The 20,363-nt window shown below is 38.5% G+C and overlaps 1 protein-coding gene across 1 annotated transcript in view; it reads right to left on the reverse strand.

The window, feature by feature from the left end:
- Positions 1-19,582, reverse strand: part of NBPF10 (NBPF member 10) — a 35,675-nt gene extending 16,093 nt beyond the window's left edge. The window contains exons 1-2 of the mRNA XM_068538170.1: positions 19,483-19,582; positions 3,543-3,693 (exon numbers count right to left, since the gene is read on the reverse strand). Of these exons, the coding sequence (XP_068394271.1) occupies positions 3,543-3,664 (122 nt within the window). The 5' untranslated portion in view covers positions 3,665-3,693; positions 19,483-19,582. The remainder of the gene's footprint in view (positions 1-3,542; positions 3,694-19,482) is intronic.
- Positions 19,583-20,363: the final 781 nt, after the last annotated feature.

Here is a 20,363-nt window from a genome sequence, read left to right on the forward strand (position 1 = left end):
TTTACAGAATGGAAAGGAAGAAATACAACTGTCTTTGTTTGCAATGACATTATTGTCTATGTAGAAAATCTGAAAGGATCAACCAAAAAACTCTTGGAACTAATAAGTGATTACAGTAAGGTTGCAGAATACAAGGTTAATATACAAAAGTCAGCTTCTTTCCTATATACCAGCAACGTATAAGTGGAATTTGAAATTGAAACAATACAATTTGCATTAGCACCCCCCAAAATGACATATTTAGGTATAAATCTAACAAAATGTGTATAAGACCCATGTGAGGAAAACTACAAAACTCTGAGGAAGGAAATCAAAGAAGAACTAAATAACTGGAGAGATATTTCATATTCATGGATAGGAAAATGCAATATTGTCAAGATGTCAGTTCTTCCCAACTTCATTTAAAGATCCAAGGCAATCAAAGTCAAAATCCCAAGCAAGTTATTTTGTGGATATTGGCAAATTGATTCTAAGGTTTACATGGAGAGGCAAAAGAACCAGAAGAGTCAACATAATATTGAAGGAGAAGAACAAAGTCAGAGGACAGACACTACCAACGTTAAGACCTACTATATACCTACAGTAATCAAGAAAGTGTGGTAGTGGTGAAAGAATAGACAAATCAATAGAACAAAATGGAGAGCCCAGAAACAGACCCACAAAAATATAGTTGACTGATCTTTGACAAAGGAGTAAAGGCAATATAATTGAGAAAAGACAGTCTTTTCAACAAATGGTGCTGAACAATTGGACATCCACATGCAAAGAAAATGAACCTAGATACAGACCTTATACCCTTCACAAAAATTAACTCAAAATAGATCATAGACCTAGATGTAAAACACAAAACTATGAAACTCCTAGAAGATAATGCAACAGAAAATCTAGATGATCTTGAGTTTGGTAATGACTCCTTTTTTTAACTTTTTATTTATTTATTAATTTATATTAACATCTTTATTGGGGTATAATTGCTTTACAATGGTGTGTTAGTTTCTGCTGTTGGTGATGACTCTTTAGATACAATACCAAGTTTTAAAATTTAAAACTTCTGCTTTGCAAAAGACATGGTCAAGAGAGTAAGAAGACGAAGACAAATCACAGACATGGAGAAAATATTTGAAAAAGACATATATGATAAAGGACTGTTATCCAAAATACACAAAGAACTCTCAAAACTCAACAATAAGAAAACAAACAATTCAATTAAATAATGGGCAAAAGACCTGAACAGACACCAAAGAAGATATACAGAGAGCACATAAGCATATAAAAATGCTCAATATCAATGTCACCATGGAACTGCCAGTTAAAACAACAATAAGATACTACTATACATCGTTAGAATGGTGACCATCTAGAATACTCACAACACTAAATGCTGGTGAGGATGTGGAGCAACAGATACTCTCATTCATTGCTGGTGGGAATGCAAAATGCTATAGCTACTTTTGAAGACAGTTTGACAGTTTCTTACAAAATTAAACATATTCCTACCATATGATCCAGCAACCACACCCCTCACTATTTACCCAAATGAGTTGAAAACTTATGTCCACATAAAAATCTGCACACAATATTTATAGCAGCTTTATTCATAATTGCCAAAACTTGGAAGCAACCAAGATGTTCTTCAGTAGACAAACAGATAAATAAACTGTGGTACATCCAGAAAATGAAATATTTTTCAGTTCTTAAAAGAAATGCACAATCAATCTATTAAAAGACATGGAGGAATCTTAAATGCATATTACTAAGTAAAAGAAGCCAGTTTGAAAAAGCTAGATAGTGTATGATTGCAACTATATGACATTCTAGAAAAGGCAAAGCTATGGTGACAGTAAAAAGATCAGTGGTTGCCAGGGATTAAAAGGGAGGGAAGGATGAATAGGTGGAGCAGAGTATTCTTAGGGCAGTGAATAGTCATTCTATATGATACTGTAATGGTGGATGCATGTCATCATACTTTTGTCAAAACCTATAGAATGTACAATACCAAGAACGAACCCTAATGTAAACTACTGACTTTGGGTGATAATGATGTTCATCAATTGCAACAAATACCAACAAATATACGACACTGGTGCAGGATGTTGATATTGGGGGAAGAGGCTACGCATGTGCGGGGTCAGGGATAGGTATATGGGAACTCTTTGTACTTTCCACGAATTTTGCTCTGAACTTAAAACTGATCTAAAAATAAAGTCTATTTTTTAAAAAGAATGATCACAAGAATATAAATTTTTAAAATGCCTTTGACAAAGTGAGTGTAGGCTTTGTGAATTGAGAGCCTAGGATTCTGACATTATTTCTGCCGAAGGCTACTGTGCAACTGTGATCAAGCAACTGTATCTTTGGGCCTGAGTGTTCTCAGTTCTAAAATAACTCTCAGGTTATTTTAGCTCTAACATTATTCTCTGGGTCAGTGAAATTTAAGTGGTACATATTGACAGTGACCCAATGGAGCATGAAGCAAAATCTAACCACCTCCAAAGCTGCACTTCAACCACTAAGCAAGTCAGTGATGATCTAGTATTTCAGTAACTGGTGCTCACAGGTAACTGTATAATAGATTATCCCCATATTAATTGAATGCCTTCCAAAAGTTACAGGAAAACAGCCATTAAAGACAGACTGACAAATCTAGCCAACAGACCATTATTTGGCAATTTTGTAAGCTTATTTTTAAAATTGAGCTGATCACACTGTAGTGTATACAGAAGTAGAAATATAAGATTGTACACATGAAAGTTATATAATGTTATAAACCGATGTCACCTCAATAAAAAATAAATTTAAAATATTGAGTTTATCCAAATTGCCACTCTAGAAACCAGGTACATGAGCTTCCAAGAGAATGGGGTGGAGATGGAGGAGCCTCTGTGTAAGTCTACCTCCTCAGGCACTGATGTGGGTCAGCTTTCACCACCAAAACATCTCAGGTAACAGGAGATTCGTATGTGCTCCCATCAATGCAGAAAAGAGACACTACTCACGTGACTGGAAGAGTTCCATGAAATCTCAAGCACCCATGAGACCATATATTTGGTGAATACATGCATTGTTAGTTAGGATAAAACCAAATTACTCTGAATAATATAAAGTAATTAATAATAAGAATACAGGGACTTCCCTGGTGGTCCAGTGGTTAAGACTTTGCTTTCCAATGCAGGGGGTACAGGTCTGATCCCTGGTCAGGGAGCTAAGATCCCCCATGCCTCACGGCCAAAAAATCAAAACATAAAACAGAAGCAATATTGTAACAAATTCAATAAAGACTTTTTTAAAAAATGGTCCACATCAAAAAATCTTAAAAATAAATAAATAAAAATCAAACACAACTTGGTTCTGCATTGTGGACCTTTTTGAAAAAATAAAATAAAATAAAAATACTATAGACTTTTCTTTAAAGAATTTCCAGGAAGGTCTTAAGAGAAAGCACTACAGTTAAGGTACAAAGCCTGAATACAGACCCTGAAAGCTGCTACGATAGCAATGACTTAATTCTGACAGAAGAAGTCTCTGAACAAAGAGTCTCTTACCCACTGTGGGACACAGAGGAGAATCCTGCTTTCTCAGGCTGAGTCTTCTGCTCATTCACTCCCCTCTCAGCAGGTCTCTTCTTCTCTAAGGGCTGATGCATCACAGTCTTCAGTTGGAGCATTTTCTCACAAAGAACGCTCTTACTGCCTCCTTTAAAAGGAAAGATAGAAAAGAAATGCATCTGCGTCTCCACAATGGCTAGACTTTCCTCCAAAGCTACCTAGAGGAATCTAAACAAAACAATGGTTTAAAGAGGCTGGATTACTATGAAGGGTCCCCTAGGAGCATAAAAATCACAAGAGCAGAACCTACAAGAAAGTAAACAATGAAGCCTACAATGTGCCCCCTGGAACAGTTCTTTATCAGCCATGAAGACCCTGGTGATCCACTGGGTTGAAGGAAAGATGCAGCAAGTAGGGGGAGACGCTGCTTGCTATGAAGAGGAAGAGGAGGGTCCAGAGAAGCTTTAGAACTAAAAACAAGCAAGTAAACAAATGAAAATAAATGGGCTTTAAACTGGGCTAAAGGATGAGTATTTTTGATTCTTACAGTTGAGATAAAGCTCCCTGGGAGTGTCCCTTCAGAAATCAGAAAGCGTTTTTATCATCCCTAAGTTTTTGTGTTTTTTTTTTTAAACATCTTTATTGGAGTATAATTGCTTTACATATCCCTAAGTTTTGACAGTCATGTAGGCAGAAACAAAGTTTGAAATGTCAGAATTCAAATCTCAGTAACTGGGACTCAACAATAGCACCATGGGAAGGACTCAGAGTGTCTGGTCTCAAGTTGTAATCCTAGAATTGGAATGTGGAGGTAGCTACAGAACCTGAGGAAGCCCTGCTTTCTGATGGCCCGCCATACCCAACACAAGGCTATCTGTTTCTCCCTGGATGTCCCTATCGATAAAGACCACCTCTCTTACCAGCCAGTTTTAGTATCTGTGTATTCTTTTGCTCATACTACCAACCAATCAATTTCTAAAGAAAAATCTAAGCATATTTTCCTTGTTCAATCTTGCTGTTGCATAGAAAACATCAAACAAATAATATTTTCTCAACACCTTTTATTTTCTTGAAGATAGTTTCAATAAAAACAATTCTTGTGGCTTTTCCTAAATGAATTTTTTAAGGCTTCTAGTGATTCTCACCATTTCTCTTTGGGAACTCTCCAGATTTTGCTCCTTATATTCTTTTAAGAGCATAGTGATCAAAAACTGGAGTATATGTTCTAAGTATGACTAATAAATTTAGCATAATGATTTTTCATTAATCATAATCTTTTCATTCCATAATAATTAATATATCCCAATGCAATGTTGGATTTCTTTCCCTTGAAGTAGGGAAACATGTAGGGGTTTCATTTAACAAGAAGTCAATTTTAACTTTCTGAACTCCCACCCTCACCCAACTTTGCTACTTAACAGATGATTGTTTTTGCATTGCTTTTTAAAAAAATCTGTATAAACATTATACTCTACTAGTGTCTGTTTTGAATTGAATTCTGAATCTACAATTTACTTTCCACTTTGTCAAAGCCCTTAAAATATTTTATCTCCTTTAATATGATTAATGGATACTTAATGTTGGTGCTGATTTTAAAAATCTAACAGATTTATTTATTCTTTCACTTGGGTCTTGATAGAGTTGCCTGGGCTGCCAAAAAGCCATTGGAAATGGCCCTTGACAGAGCCCAGTAAGACCTAGGCCATGGAATGGAGGGAATGGATGACAAATGCAAGCAATAGTTTTTAGTGACACAGCAGCTGAGACTATAAAGAGAGTCAGAGGCAGAACAGGAGTGAGAGGGATTACCTTGTTTCGCACTTCCTAAGCCTCCATTTCAATGGCGTGCTGATAGGTGTTTAACAACAAGCACTCCTGAGGATAAAGTCCTGATTTGTAACATTTGCCTATCTCTGTGGAGTAAATACTCTCACTGTGGCCAATTTTAAGCTACCAATGAGACATCACTGAATACAGAGGTGGGAAGGAATGCTAAGTAGCACACCGTGATATATATAGATATTATATCCACCACATAAATACTATAGACATACCACCTCACATCCATTAGGATGGCCACTATTAAAAAACAAAACAAAACAAGCAAATGTCAAGGATGTGGAGAAATTGGAACTCTTATGCACTGCTGATGGGAATGTAAAACAGTACAGCTGCTATGGAAAATTGTATAACAGTTCCTCAAAAATTTTTTAAAAATAGGATTACCATATGATCCAGCAATTCTACTTCTGGGTACATAACCAGAAGAATTGAAAGCAGGGATTCAGAGATCTTTGTACAACCATATTCATAGCAGCATTATTCACTATAGCTAAAAGGTGGAAGCAACCCAATCGTCCATTCAGCAGAGGAATGGATAAACAAAATGTGGTATATAATACATATAATGGAATACCATTCACCCTTAAAAAAAGGAAATTCTAATGCATGTTACAATATGGATGAACCTTGAAGCCATTATGCTAAGTGAAATAGGCCAGTCACAAAAGGGCAAAAGATTCTACTTATATGTGGTGAAATTCACTTTTTTTTTTTAAGTGGGTACGATTCCACTTACATGTGGTACCTAGAATAGTCAAACTAATAGAGTCAGAAATAAGAATGGTGGTTACCAAGGGCTGGGGGGAGGGAGATATGGAGAGTTATTGTTTAATAGGTAGAGAATTTCAGTTTTGCAAGATGAAGAGTTCTGTGGATGGATGGTGAGTTGTGATAGTAACATAATAACATGAACGTATTTAATGCCACTGAACTGTACACTTAAAAATGGTTAAGATGGTAAACCTCAAGAGCATAGATAATAGCAAAATGCAAAATAATTAGGAAGAAATGAGTTTTAATATTCACAATTTAATATTCACAATAACATGAATAAATCCCTCCAACACACTATGTTCAGCAAAGGATGCCTCTGGACAGAATGTTTTTGAATATCCAAAACATAGCTATTTTAATATTCCTCTGTGTTACTCATGTATGATTCCAGTTAGTTCCAGACCGGCAGAAGAGGCAAAGCTAAGTTGTAGGCATAGAAATCAGAAGAGTAGTTGTTTCTTTGAGGTATTTTCACTGGAAACTTACATGAGGGAAACTTCCTGAGTTGATGTTCTATAGAACCTGGTCTGGCCAGTGGTTACAAGGGTATGTACATTTGTCAAGATTCATCAAGCTGGGGCTTCCCTGGTGGTGCAGTGGTTGAGAATCTGCCTGCCAATACAGAGGACACGGATTCGAGCCCTGGTCTGGGAAGATCCCACATGCCGAAGAGCAACTAGGCCCGTGAGCCACAGCTACTGAGCCTGCGCGTCTGGAGCCTGTGCTCTGCAACAAGAGAGGCCGCGATAGTGAGAGGCCCGCGCACCGCGATGCAGAGTGGTCCCCGCTTGCCACAACTAGAGAAAGCCCTCGCACAGACATGAAGATCCAACACAGCCATAAATTAATTAATTAATTAATTAATTAAAAAAAAAAAGATTCATCAAGTTGTGCACTTTATATACATGCATTGTACTATTTGTAAGTTATATCACAATAACTATTGTTAGCAGTTCTAGAATTTCCATTTGATTTTTTAATAGATTACTAATCTCTGATGTAAGTTTCCATCTTGTCACCTATGTCCTTGAACACCTGAAACATACATATTTTAGTGTTCCTATCTGGTAACTCCAATAGCTTAATCATATTACGAGTCAGTTTCTATTGTTTGCTTTTTTCCTCTTGGTCTTATTTCTTTCTATGCCTGGCAAATGTGATTGGAGGGCTTCCCTGGTGGCGCAGTGGTTGAGAGTCTGCCTGCCAGTGCAGGGGACACGGGTTCGATCCCTGGTCTGGGAGGATCCCACATGCCGCGGAGCAGCTAGGCCCGTGGGCCGCGGCCGCTGAGCCTGCGCGTCTGGAGCCTGTGCTCCGCAACGGGAGAGGCCACGACAGTGAGAGGCCCGCGCACCGCGATGAAGGGTGGCCCCTGCTCGCCACGGCTGGAGGGAGCCCTCGCACTGAAACGAAGACCCAACACAGCCAAAAATAAATAAATAAATTAATTAATTAAAAAAAAAAAAAAAAGAAAAGAAAATGTGATTGGATAATGGCCCGGATGTGTGAAAAACAATGGAGACTTTGAATAAAGTTATTGGTGAGGGGATATTATAGAGGGGCAGACTGTCTCAATCTATTCCATGACTAAACTGATTTACAGTTTGTTTGCCCTCATGGGAAGTCTTAATATATATCTGGTTTTCCCAACACACCTAGGCTGCTGCTTTAGGGCTCCCATCTGAGAAGCACCATCTCTTTGGAGGGTCCTGAACTTCAATTTATATCTATCTCCTTTGTACCATGGTACCACTGAAAACTGCTCTTCTTTCAGCTGTACTCTGCTTTCTTTCATAGTTTCTTGCCGGCATAGAGCTGCATTTGCAAATGCTTTGAGGGGAAAGCCTTTACCAAGTGTCCAGCTCACTTCCCAATGCACTCCAGGATCCTGGCTCCTCAAGTCTGAATTCTTGGACAGCTCCACAAGCCTTCCCTGCCCCCTCTCCAACCCCCTACTCCTCAATTCCCAATCCCTGATCCCATGAGATTACTTAAAGTGCTACTATTTTTTTCTGACTCTTAGCAGCTGCCCTCTACCCAGCTTCTCAGCCTCTTGTTCCTTGCCAAGAACTGGCAAATGCCCTGAGGGGAAAAAGCAGAGAATTGGTTTCATTCCAATGAGCTTCACTCTAGAACTGGCTCTGTGTGTCCTAACTGCATTGGTAGCTTTCCAAAGACTTCAAACAGAATTCCTTTAAATCAGATTTTATCTACTTGTTTTCAGGGTGTGTGCTGGTTTGCTACAGATACTCCATCACAACTGAAAGAGGAAATCTACAAATTCCAGGTAAACTAAAATTTCCTACTTTGATTTCTTAAAGACAACAAAAAAGAAGGGGTCACTGATACATACCTGTATTTTTCTTATAATATTTGGGTAAGTCTGGTTGGATATTAAAAGCACTTCCTAGAATCACGTGCAAAAGACTTTCTACCATGAGCTGAAAAATCGTCGTGCCTGCATAAGGTCCAAGGATTTGATGAAGTTTGATCCAGTTCCCTGCTGAACTGTCTGCACTTCAGTTAGATCAGTATCAAACCTTGCCAGTAACCAGTTTTCCAGATATTGGTCACTAATATGCGGGAGAAGAGGCCAACCAAGCCACTAAACATCCCTAATTTATTCTAGGGAATGTCGAAAGTCAGCAGTGGTACAGTCTGAAGTGGAAATAAATGGCTTAATAATAATAACAATAATAACAGCTTTCTTGGAGCTTTACTGTGTGGCCAGCACTGTTCCTCAGTGCTTTACTATGTAATAACTTATTAAGTTCACATAACAATCCTAAAAGATAGTGTAGGATATTACCACCCCTTTGCTGCAGATGAGAACGCTGAGACACTAAAAGACTGAGCTAATTTTAAGGGTCCCATCCCTGTGACAGTGAGAACCAGCACTCAGACCCAGGCAGTTTGCCTGCAGAGCCCTTCCCCTTGGCCACCATGCTCAGTGGTAACTGAGAAGACTTCACTAAGATTTGCATCCCCTCCTTCTTGTTCAACCTCCAAGATTTCAAAGAGAAAAAGAAGATTGAAAGGAAGGCCTACAAAACACTCAGAACCAATTAATGAAAGAAGGAAGAAGAGGAGAGAGAGAATAAAAAAACCCATTTAATCCTCCCCAGAAACAGACTCCATGATTCCAGAGATGATTCAATCACATCTCCCAACCAGAAGTGTTTATGGTGTTTCTTCTGGTCTGAACTCGGGAGTTCCCTTAGAGGGGCTCCTAAGGGTAACAGTGCATTTTGTGTTCATAGGACAGAGGGGACAGCTGAGCACCCCCATCTTCTTGACTTAGGGACGAGGGAGTGCTCCTGGAGGGACAGTGAGGAGGGAGGACATCTCATAAAAAATGAGACAAAATCATGCTTTTCTAAGTTCATTAATGAATGTAACACTTTCATATTTAGCCATGTTCATGTACCTTTATCATTGAAAACAGTGTTTTCTTTACATTGATTCACATTTTTTTTTACTCACATGGGTTGCCTACTTTTTTGTTTGCTAGGTCATTTAACATATTTCTTATGTTTATTTTCAAGCCCTTGTATAATGGTCCAGCATCTAGGCCACCCGGGGGTTGTCTCTACTGACTGATGTTTTCTTTTGATTATATGTCACTTTTTTTGCTTCACTGTGCCTCTTGTAACTTTTTAATATGTGCCAGACAGTGTGTTTGACAGTGTAGAGACAGAAGTAAATATTTACTCCCAGGTATGGACATACCCATTTTTCTATCAGGCCTCTAGTGTGAAGGGCTGAGTCAGTCTAATGTGTCTGTCTTGAGTTGGGTTTGGTTTTGTTTGATTTATTAAATTTGGTTTTTCACTGGATTCAAATGTTTTTGAGTAGGATCAGAATTTTTTTTCCAGCTGGGTTTGGGATCTGAGTACCAGAGAGACTCCGGACATTTTTAAAAATGCATTTCAGCCCAGCAACCAGCTTTTCTGAACCATGAGAGATATATTTCTCCTTTACAGCCTGGCTTTTCACTTTCTGGCTCATAGCAGAGATCTTTTTGCTCTTCAGTTCTGCTGTCAGCTTTCTGCAATCTGCTGCTTCTTCCTGCTAGTCTTTAGAGGATCCAAGGTATATGAATGTAAACTCACATTTTCATTTAAAAAGTAAACCATGAGTATTATAAATGTGTGTATATGTATTTGCATGTTATGTGTCCATATTAATAGTGTTAAAAATAACTCAGAGACAATTATGAGTACATAATTCACTCTCATATATGAAGGAGAACTGTTGATCTTCAAATAAAGCCCCCTCCCACCCCGGCCCACCAAATATATTCTGATATTCTGGAATCTCTAAAAGGACAGTCTGAGCAGTCTGCCTTAGGAACAATTTCACTGGTCCATGGGAGAAACCAATATCAGTGATTTTGGGGTTTTCTGGATAGCATTGAAAATTTAGCTAAAAATTGTGCATGACAAGTTATATCTGCCAGTGCCCGTCTGTTGGAACCTCTGTATTAGTTAGACCAGGTTTGTGCCATTTTCTTCTTCAGAATTTTTAACCTGCCAGCGTTTGGTCAAAATTCTGCTTCTAATGGAGCCAATTTGACTATGGCAGTCTCAGTCTCTTTTTGATACATAATAATCAGTAGGATGTTACCACAGGATAATGGTTCTGTACCAACATTTATACACATGAATATTAGTGGAAGAAGTATGAGTAAAATCACAAATATCATAAGTAATTTGGAATCAACTTCATACCCAATTTTCCAGTTCGCATAGGCCTAACTAGGAGAATAGGGCTCAAGAATCAGTTTGGTCAACCTTAGCTAACAAGGTAAACTTTTTAATTGACTGATTGATTAATTTTTTAAGTCCTTAGTTCAAAAAGGTAAAATAGCATTTGTGTAGCTGGCCAGTAAATAGTAAAGGGTAATTTCACAATTATGGACTCTTCTAGGTAACACATTTATGCTAATTTGTAGAGTATCTAAAGCTTGAGCTGTTTTATTTATTTGAACCAAAGTCAGTGATAAGTTATGGGTCACGTGTTCTAGTTTAAGAACAATGAGCCAGAGTAGAAATCCTCATACGTCACAAACTGGTGAAATCTATAGAGTCTCAGATCATATCTTTAGCATGTTAGGTTCTTAATTTTATATAAATAACTGCTTTTTTTTCTGTTGTTAGAATGGCCAGACAACAATGGTCCAGGTGGCATTTTTGATTTGGTGAGCATGGGAAAGTCATCTCATTACTCAAAATAATTAATAATAATAATAATAGTAATAATAACTTCAGGGATACACATAGAAAAGGCACAAAATAATTATCTATGAAAATTGAAAGGAGCCAAATACTCTCTGAACTTATAAACAGTAACATTTACCTTTTAAAAAAATACTTAATTTCTCTTATTTTCAATTTATATAAGTGATTGTTAGTATACATAAACCAACCTAGGCAGTACATCTTTTGAATTTTTAGAGACCTAGTTTGTCTATATGCTCCAGAAGAGAATAAATTATACCAATTTGTTTCCTAATAGTTGCACAAGTGACAAAAGATATGTGTACAAAAATGATGACTACAGCATTATTTGTAATCATAAAGCCATGAAACCAACCCACTTTAAAAAACAATGTGTAAAGGGTACAAACAAAGGTACAAACAAAGGAAGAAATGCCTTCATCAAAAATAAGGCAGAGGATAATAACAATGATTGAGCAATTACTAAATCCAGGCACATCTGGCTGGTAAGGTACTATTTATACAGTTAAAAAAAAATGAAGTACATAAAATTTGTTACTAGCTCAAAGAGGAAAAAGATGATTTCATCCAGAACCAATGCTCTTAAACACAGATTACATCAGGCCTCTCTTGTTCCTGTTTCTAGAAAGTTCGTGTCTCCCAATTGTATATTTCTTCCCAACAGATCTTCTGGGAGGATATGCGAGGACAAGAAGTGGCCATTAGATGACAGAAAGGTAAGTGAGCAATTCGTTGATACCAGTTTGGATATTGTAAAAGATTTACACCTTCCCCTGGTATGATGGAATGACCAAACTTTGGGTAATGGCAAAATGCACTTATGCCACAGAGACACAGTAAACTTCCTATTTTCATTGTAATAGAGAGTGATCTCTCATTTAACACAAATGGATTCCACCCACTTTCTGCAATATGACTAGGCAGGCTCCAAAGCCTCATAAAACTAGGGAGATTAGATCCACAAATTAAGTTGTTTGTCACATTTGAAGCCGTTGTGTAGGGTGATTCTGAAACTAGGGCACCTGAATGGTCTCACCCTGCCTTGACCCTCACCAGCTTCAGAAATCAGTACCCCCCCTCCCCAGATGCCCAGGGAGGGCACTCTCCTCACCCAACCACCAGCCGAGTGGGGCCCAAGGCAAGCTTAACACCCAAGGAGCTCATTTAGGACTTGTGGAACCAATGCATTTTGAGAGTCTGAACATACAAATAGACAATGGCTAGATGGTAGAGAAATATAGAACTCTGATCCACAACCTGCAGCCACCCGCCCAAGAAACCAACACTTTCTATCTAACAATAAACCCTCAGGAAGCTAACCTGCTATAAGTCAGATTTGTAGGAAGTCAGACTGTTATCTCCAGTAACAATCCAGGAAGCTAAACAATAAGTTCTGGAATAATTGGCTCAAAATGGCCAGGACTTCATTAATAAATGATAGTTTCCCTAATTTTTGTTCCCATTGCAACTTAGAACCAACTAGAGAAAGCCAAATATGCACCCCCAACCAGTCATACAGGATGCCTGGCTTCCAGTTAGTCCACCTACAGCTTCTCCATGCTGACAGCCTCCAATCAGGGCACACCTGAAGCCTTCCCTTTTTTTCATTATAAAGCTTTCCTACTCCTCCACCCTTGAGCCTCTGCTAAAATGCAAGTGACCCTGGCTGACTCCCTTGTAATAATAGCAAGCTCTGAATAAATTGCCTCTGCTTTTCTCATTTGGTTGGTATTTGTTTATTTCCATACATTGTAGCCTTTAAGCTTTTAGTCCTTTGAAGAACTCTGAGAGCAGAAATAGAAGAAAGGTTTTTCAAAACGGAGAGTCTTATTTCAAAGGGCTCTATTTTGGTCAACTGATTTTGAAGTGTGCAATGTCCCACAGGTGGGACAATGGAGGGGCCTACAGGGCACCATCTGTGCTGCTTGAGCTCCATGCACTCAACTCAATTGCATTCAGTCTCAGTGGGTGGTGGGTCAGTGGGTGGGCATGGGGAAAGGTTCAGGGCCAAAAGGGAAACTTCAGGAGGAGGAAAAGAAGAAGGGGAGGCATGGTCAAGGACAACAAGACCTCCCAGGAGGCTTGTGCAGAGACCCAGGCCAGATCCTGAGAGTAGAGAACTGCTTTTATTCTGTATCAGAATGGGGAGGGAGAAATGGAGAGAGAGGACCTGAAAGAGTGAAATGTGCAAGAACCTGTAGTTGTTTAAGAACAAAGTTGGAAAACATTGTGGATGTTTTCACATCAAAAATATTAAAGGACAGGGAGTGGTCAAGATGCTCAAGGAACTCGGGAGAAGAACTGATGAACACAGTGAGAAGTTTAACAAAGAGTTAGAAAATATAAAGAAGAACCAAACAGAGCTGAAGAATAACTGAAATAAAAATACACTAGAAGGAATCAACAGCAGATTAGATGATACAGGGGAATAGAACAGAAAACTGAAAGACAGAGCAGCGGAAACCACTCAAGCTGAAGAGAAAAAGGAAAAACAAATTTTAAAAAATGAGGACTGTTTAAGAGACTTCTGAGACAATATCAAGCATACTAACATTTGCATTATACGGGTCCCAGAAGGAGAAGACAGAGAGAAAGGGACAGAGAACATACGTGAAGACATAATAGCTGAAGACTTCCCTAACCTGGGAGAGGAAACAGACATTCAGGTCCAGGAAGAACAGAGCGTCCCAAACAGGATCAACCCAAAGAGGATCACACTAAGACACGTTATTAAAATGGCAAAAATTAAAGATAAAGAGAGAATATTAAAAACAGCAAGGGAAAAACAAGAAGTTACATATAAGGGAACTCCCATAAGGCTATCAGCTGACTTTTCAGCAGAAACTCTGCATGCCAGAAGGGAGTGGCATGATATATTTAAAGTGATGAATGGGAAAAATGTAAATACTCTACCCCACAAGGCTCTCATTCAGATTTGAAGGAGAGATCAAAAGTTTTACAGACAAGCAAAAGTTAAAAGTGTTCAGCACTATGAAACCAGTTTTACAAGAAATGTTAAAGGAACTTCTTTAAGCAGAAAAGAAAAGGCCACGACTAGAAATATAAAAATTATGAAAGGAAAAATCTCATTGGTAAAGGCAAATATACAAAAAAGGTAGGTAGTAGATCAACTACTTATAAAGCCTAGTAGGAAGGTTAAAAGACAAAAGTAGTAAAATCATCTGTAGCCACAACAAGTAGTTAATGGAAACACAGAAAGATGTAAAATATGATGTCAAAAACAGTAATCATAGGAGGAGGGGAGTAAAAATGCAGGGTTGTTAAAATGCGTCTGAACTTAAGAGATCAGCAACTTAAAATAATCATACATAAATACAGATATAAAGATTACTATATATAAACCTCTGGTAATCACAAACCAAAAATCTATAATAGATACACACACACTGTTATTTTTAAATGGGTATTTGATACATGTAAAAGAAATAAACTCAGTTAGAATCTATTTTAGCACTGTAAACTGAATTGGTTTAAAAGCAACATCACCCAAAGCTCAATGAGTATCCACAGTGTCCAGGTTTTGGTCTTTAATACCATTGCCCACAAAATGAAGCAGACTTCTTAAAGAAATGACTACTTCCAGGAATGGTGCAGGGGAATTACAAGGTGAGCATGGGAAAGCTTGGACCAGAAAGCAATGCTCATTAACAAACTATTAGGATCTTTTCAAAAACACATAGCCAGCTTTAAGGAATTCCCAGTGGCATAAGTTGTGATAATTTGAGCATGAAAAGGAATTGTGATTTTTGTACAGGGGTCAGTAAACTATGGCCTACTGGCCAAATCTGGCACACAGCCTGTTTTTGTAAATGGTTTTTTTTTTTTTTGGAACAGAGCCAGGCCTATTCATATATGTATTATGTATGGCTGCTTTTGTGTTACAATGGCAGAGTTGAGCAGTTGTAACAGAGACCATATGGCCTGCAAAGCCTAAAATATTTACTATCTGGTACTTTTCAGAAAAGAGTTTGCTAACCGCAGTCTAGTGGATTAAAAAACAGAATATTGGAGTCCATAAATGATAATCAAAGAGATGAAGTCATTTGCATGTTGAAGTACTTAGGTTCAATGATCATGATGTCTGTAAATTCCTCAAAATGGTTCAACAAGAACATATAGTTAAGTAAATGTAAACCATCTGATTTCTATCTTCATAGATTAGTGTTGACTGTTTTGAAATTCACATAAATAAATATACTTTTTGTGTGTGTCTGGCTCTTTCTTTTTTTTTTTTTAATTTTTATTTATTTATTTGTTTATTTATGGCTGTGTTGGGTCTTCGTTTCTGTGTGAGGGCTTTCTCTAGTTGTGGCAAGTGGGGGCCACTCTTCATTGCGGTGCGCGGGCCTCTCACTATCGCGGCCTCTCTTGTTGCGGAGCACAGGCTCCAGACGCGCAGGCTCAGTAGTTGTGGCTCACGGGCCTAGTTGCTCCGCGGCATGTGGGATCTTCGTGGACCAGGGCTTGAACCCGTGTCCCCTGCATTGGCAGGCAGATTCTCAACCACTGCGCCACCAGGGAAGCCCTGGCTATTTCTTTTCATGCAACATAATGTTTTTGATGCATCTGTGTTTTTGAGTGTATTATTTTGGTGTTATTCATGAAGGTTATTCCTGTGTGTGTCCGTATCACTGTTGATGGATAATTGAGCTATTTCTAGTTTTGGCTATTGTGAACAAAGCTGCTATGAATATGCTTGTACAATTCCTTTCTGTAGACACGTGCATTCATTTTTCTTCAGTATATACTTTGTAGTAGAATTGCTCAGTCACAGGGTAGGTGTACTTTATTAGAAACTGCCAAAACAGTTTTCCAGAATGACTGTGCGATTTTACCTTCTCAACAGCAGCAAGATATAAGTTATTCCACGTTCTTGTCAGCATTTGCCATTCTCTGTCTTTAAAGTTTTACTTATTCTTATGGGTGCATAAAGGTATCTCATTGTAGTTTTAATTTGTGTTTCCCTAATAAGTAATGATATTGCACATCTCTTAGGTCTTTTGCCCATTTAGAAATTCTCTTTTGTGAAGAAAGTCTATTCCAGTATTTTGCTCATTTTTACATGGCTTGGCTTTTGTTATTATTTCTATGAGTTCTCTATACATTCAATACTAGAGTCATTTTCAGTTAAGAATATTGCAAATATCTTCTCCTAGTCTGTGGCTTGCCTTTTTACTTTATGGTGATTTTGGCTGAGCAAAAGTTTTTAATTTTGATGAAATCTAATTTCTTTATTTTTTCTTTTATTGTTAAGGCATCTTACCCTAAGACATCTCTCCTAACCCCAGGTTGTGAATATATTTTCCTACATTTTCTTCTAGAAGCTTTAATGTTTTAGCTTTCAGCTTTTACATATATGATTCATCTCCTGACCTCAGCACAATACTTAATCACTATAGAATCCATAGCTTGCTTGCAGACCACCAACCCAGACTCCCCAAAATTTTTACAACCTTTGATGTAAAAACATTCACAATAGTTTCCTGCTCTGCTCTTTGATAACTACAGATCCTTGTACTTCCATCTCTCACTCTTTCTTTGGCCCTCTCTTTCCTTCTCTCTCTTCCTCTTATCCCTACAGCTGAGAAAACCAGAAAAACCTAAAACTGAGAAGAAAGACCTGGTCAATCGGTGCTCAGGAGCACAGGTTCCAGTTTGTAAAACTGATTCAGCCCTTGTGTGGCCTTGGACAAGTAACTTAAACTTTATGTGCTTCAATTCTTTCTTCTGTAAAATGGGCCTAATAGGAGTAGTCTACTTCATTCCACCATTGTTAGCTGTGCCTGAATTTAGTAGCTACTCGATCAATAATGTTATACTTAGTAGAATCATCATTTTCATTGTCATTATCCTCTGCATTATTTTTGAAAAACACTGTGCTGATATTTTGCACCTTAGTTTTACGTCTTCGAGAAGTTATTGTAAATGGAATAATGGAATATGAACGCTGTTGTGTTCTGCATAATGGCTCTGCGTTTTATTCATATTGTTGAGTATATCAAAAGTTTATTACTTTTTATTGCTGAGTAGTATTCCATTGCATGGATATACCACAATTTGTTTACCAGTGTCCTGATAATGGACATTTGGGTTGTTTCAAGTTTTGGCTATTGTGAATAAAAATGCTATGAACATTCTTGCTACAATTTTTTTTGTATGGACATGTGTTTTCATTTCTCTTGGAAGAATATCTAGGTGAAGTGTTTCTGGGAACAAAAGGATATTTATGTAAATTTATGTTTAAATGTATAAGAAATTGTCAAACCAAAGTGGTTATAACATTTTACAGTCCCACTAAAAATGTATAAGAATTCCGGTTTTTCCACATCTTCACCAAGATTTGATGTTTTCAGACATTATAATTTTAGCCATGCTACTGAGTGGAGTGGTATCTCAATGTAGTTTTAATATCTATTTCCCTGACAGCTAATGATATTGAACATTTTTATGTGCTTACTAGACATTAATATATCTTCCTCTTTGAAGTGTGTTCAAGCTTTTGCCTGTTTTAAAAACTGGGTGTTTCCATTTTTAATACTGAACTGTAGTAGTTCATTATATATTCTGGAGACATAGTCTTTGTCAGATATCTTTTGTAACTATTTTCTTCCAATCTGTGACTTGACTTTTCACTTACTTAATGGTATATTTTCATGAGAAGACTTTTTAATGTTGTTAAAGCCTAATGTATCATTGTATTTTTTACTTCTTTCTGTGTCATATTTAGAAAACCTTTGCTTACTACCAGGTCATAATGATATTCTCATGTATTTTCTTATAAAACATTATAGCTTTAGTTTGTATGGTTTGATCTATGATCCAACTCAAATTAGCTTTTGTGTATATTGTGAGGTAGGGATTGCAGGTTTTTTCACGACATGGATATCCAGTTGTTCCAGCACTATTTATTGAAATGATATTCCTTTACCCATTGAATAGCTCTAGTGTCTTTTTAAAAAAATAATTTGACCATATAAGGTGGGTCTGTTTTAGGTGTCTCAATTCAGTTCCATTTATCTATACATGTATCCTTTTGCCACTGCCATACTATCTTGTTTGTAGTAATAAACAGCTTGATAGTAAATCTTAAAGTTTCCCAGATTTGACTTTTTCACACAGCTCAACAAATTTTGAAATGTGTATATACTAAAGTAGCCACCATGCACATCAAGATATGCTGTCACTTAATCCCTCTCATTTAATTGTAGGATACATGCCTTCACATATTATGGCTGACCTGTTAGCCAAAGATCCTCTATTGCAGCCTCCAGAGAAAAATCTCCAGTTACCTTCAGAGCTGATTGAGAGACAAAATATCTGCAACATTCAACAATGAATCTAGATTTTTTTTGAAAAAAAAGTTCATTTTCCTTACACTCATGAATACAATGTTTGATTTGCAATTTTCTATTCTTTGTAGGGACAGTCCCCTGGAGGGCCTACCCTAATTTACTAGGCTGATTGTTGAGTGTGGGGTTGCAAATTAAAGGCTGAAGTAGAATTTACTTCTATTGTATAGAAAAGATGATGGGGAGATGCTGAGGAAAGGCTTAGGGAAGAGTAAGCTGGAACTAGAAAGTTGATATTAGGATCTTGCAGTGATTGTCAGATTTCGTAGAAAGAGGAGTTAGATGCTACCTATCCAAAGGCGGAAAAAATGTTGGTGGAAAAAAACAATATTTAAAGGCATTTTATTAGGCCTTGTCATTTATATATCATCTTTCCTTTTCGTTTTTGTAAAATTGGCATAAAGCTGGCCTCCTGTGTTTGTTATATGACTTCTGGAATGTGTATTTCCACTGAAAACTATTAAAATTAAAATATTCATTGTGAACGTCCTAGATTTATCTTAAGTTCCACCAACAGTGCACTTAAAACAAAGTGGTCCCAACCTAAGGGACAAACCTACCTGGCTGAAGTGCCGTTCCTGGGTCTGTGCCATTAACAGTAGTTGCTTTCCCTAGTGTATTGGTTTTCGTATTTCCCCCACACCTGAAAGTCGTCGTTCAAAACCAGCCATAAACCGTTTCCTTTGCTAAAAGATTTTAAAGTACTCTTACCCCAAGTAAGTGCATTTAAAAAATTGACGTATCTGTTGCATCCTTGGAATCCATCAAAAGCCAAGGGAGAGACGTTCAAGTGCTACCAGTTCAAGTGCTGCCCATCTGGGGAGGCAGAGGGGCTGCTTACTCGCTGGCCGCCTGGCCAAGGTTGTCGGCTTTGGCTCCAACTGCTCACGGGAACTCGACTCACCTTCACCAGCGCCGGGAGGACCGGGTCCCTGCGGACGCCGACTTCATCTTCAGGGTGCGTTTAGATGAGGAATTCGCATAGGATTTCTTCTTTTCCCTTAATCTGTTTTCACCTCTCCCTCTGTCTCTTCAAGACCGTTTTTGGATCCTGAGTGGACAGGACTTAAAGGAGAGGCTGCCCTTCTCCTACAGGTCTCTTCCTGCCCGGACGTTACTGCCCGCGAGGGAGAACGAGAGGAGCCGGGAGGGCAGCGTGTGCCCGAGAACCACAAAGTCGCCGCGTGCGCCCGCGCGCACCGCGCCTCTGCGTCTCGCGGGCCGCGGGCGAATTGAATCAACACCGCCGGAAGCTTCTCCGCCGGCGCCACGCAAGGTGTGGGGCTCCCGACCGGCGAGAAGGGACCCCGCTGAGGCGGCCCGGCCCTGCCCCCTGCCCTCGAGGACAGGCCCGGAAGAGGGTGATTTGGACCGGCGGAGCCAAGAAAAGTCTCAAGCGCGGTCCGGCTCCACGCTCCCGAGGTTAAAGGTCTCAAACCCTGAAGTCTTAGAGGACCGAGCGTCGCGAGTTGAATCGATTTCCACGCCTTTATCAGGAGAGTCGAGGGCCAAAATCAGACCAAGAATAAGATTGTGTGGATCAAAGTGCGCAGTTAATCAGAAAGGAAAAACGATTTCTTAACTGATTAGGT

The sequence above is a fragment of the Eschrichtius robustus genome, chromosome 3 (assembly GCF_028021215.1).
Source record: "Eschrichtius robustus isolate mEscRob2 chromosome 3, mEscRob2.pri, whole genome shotgun sequence".
NCBI lineage: Eukaryota > Metazoa > Chordata > Mammalia > Artiodactyla > Eschrichtiidae > Eschrichtius > Eschrichtius robustus.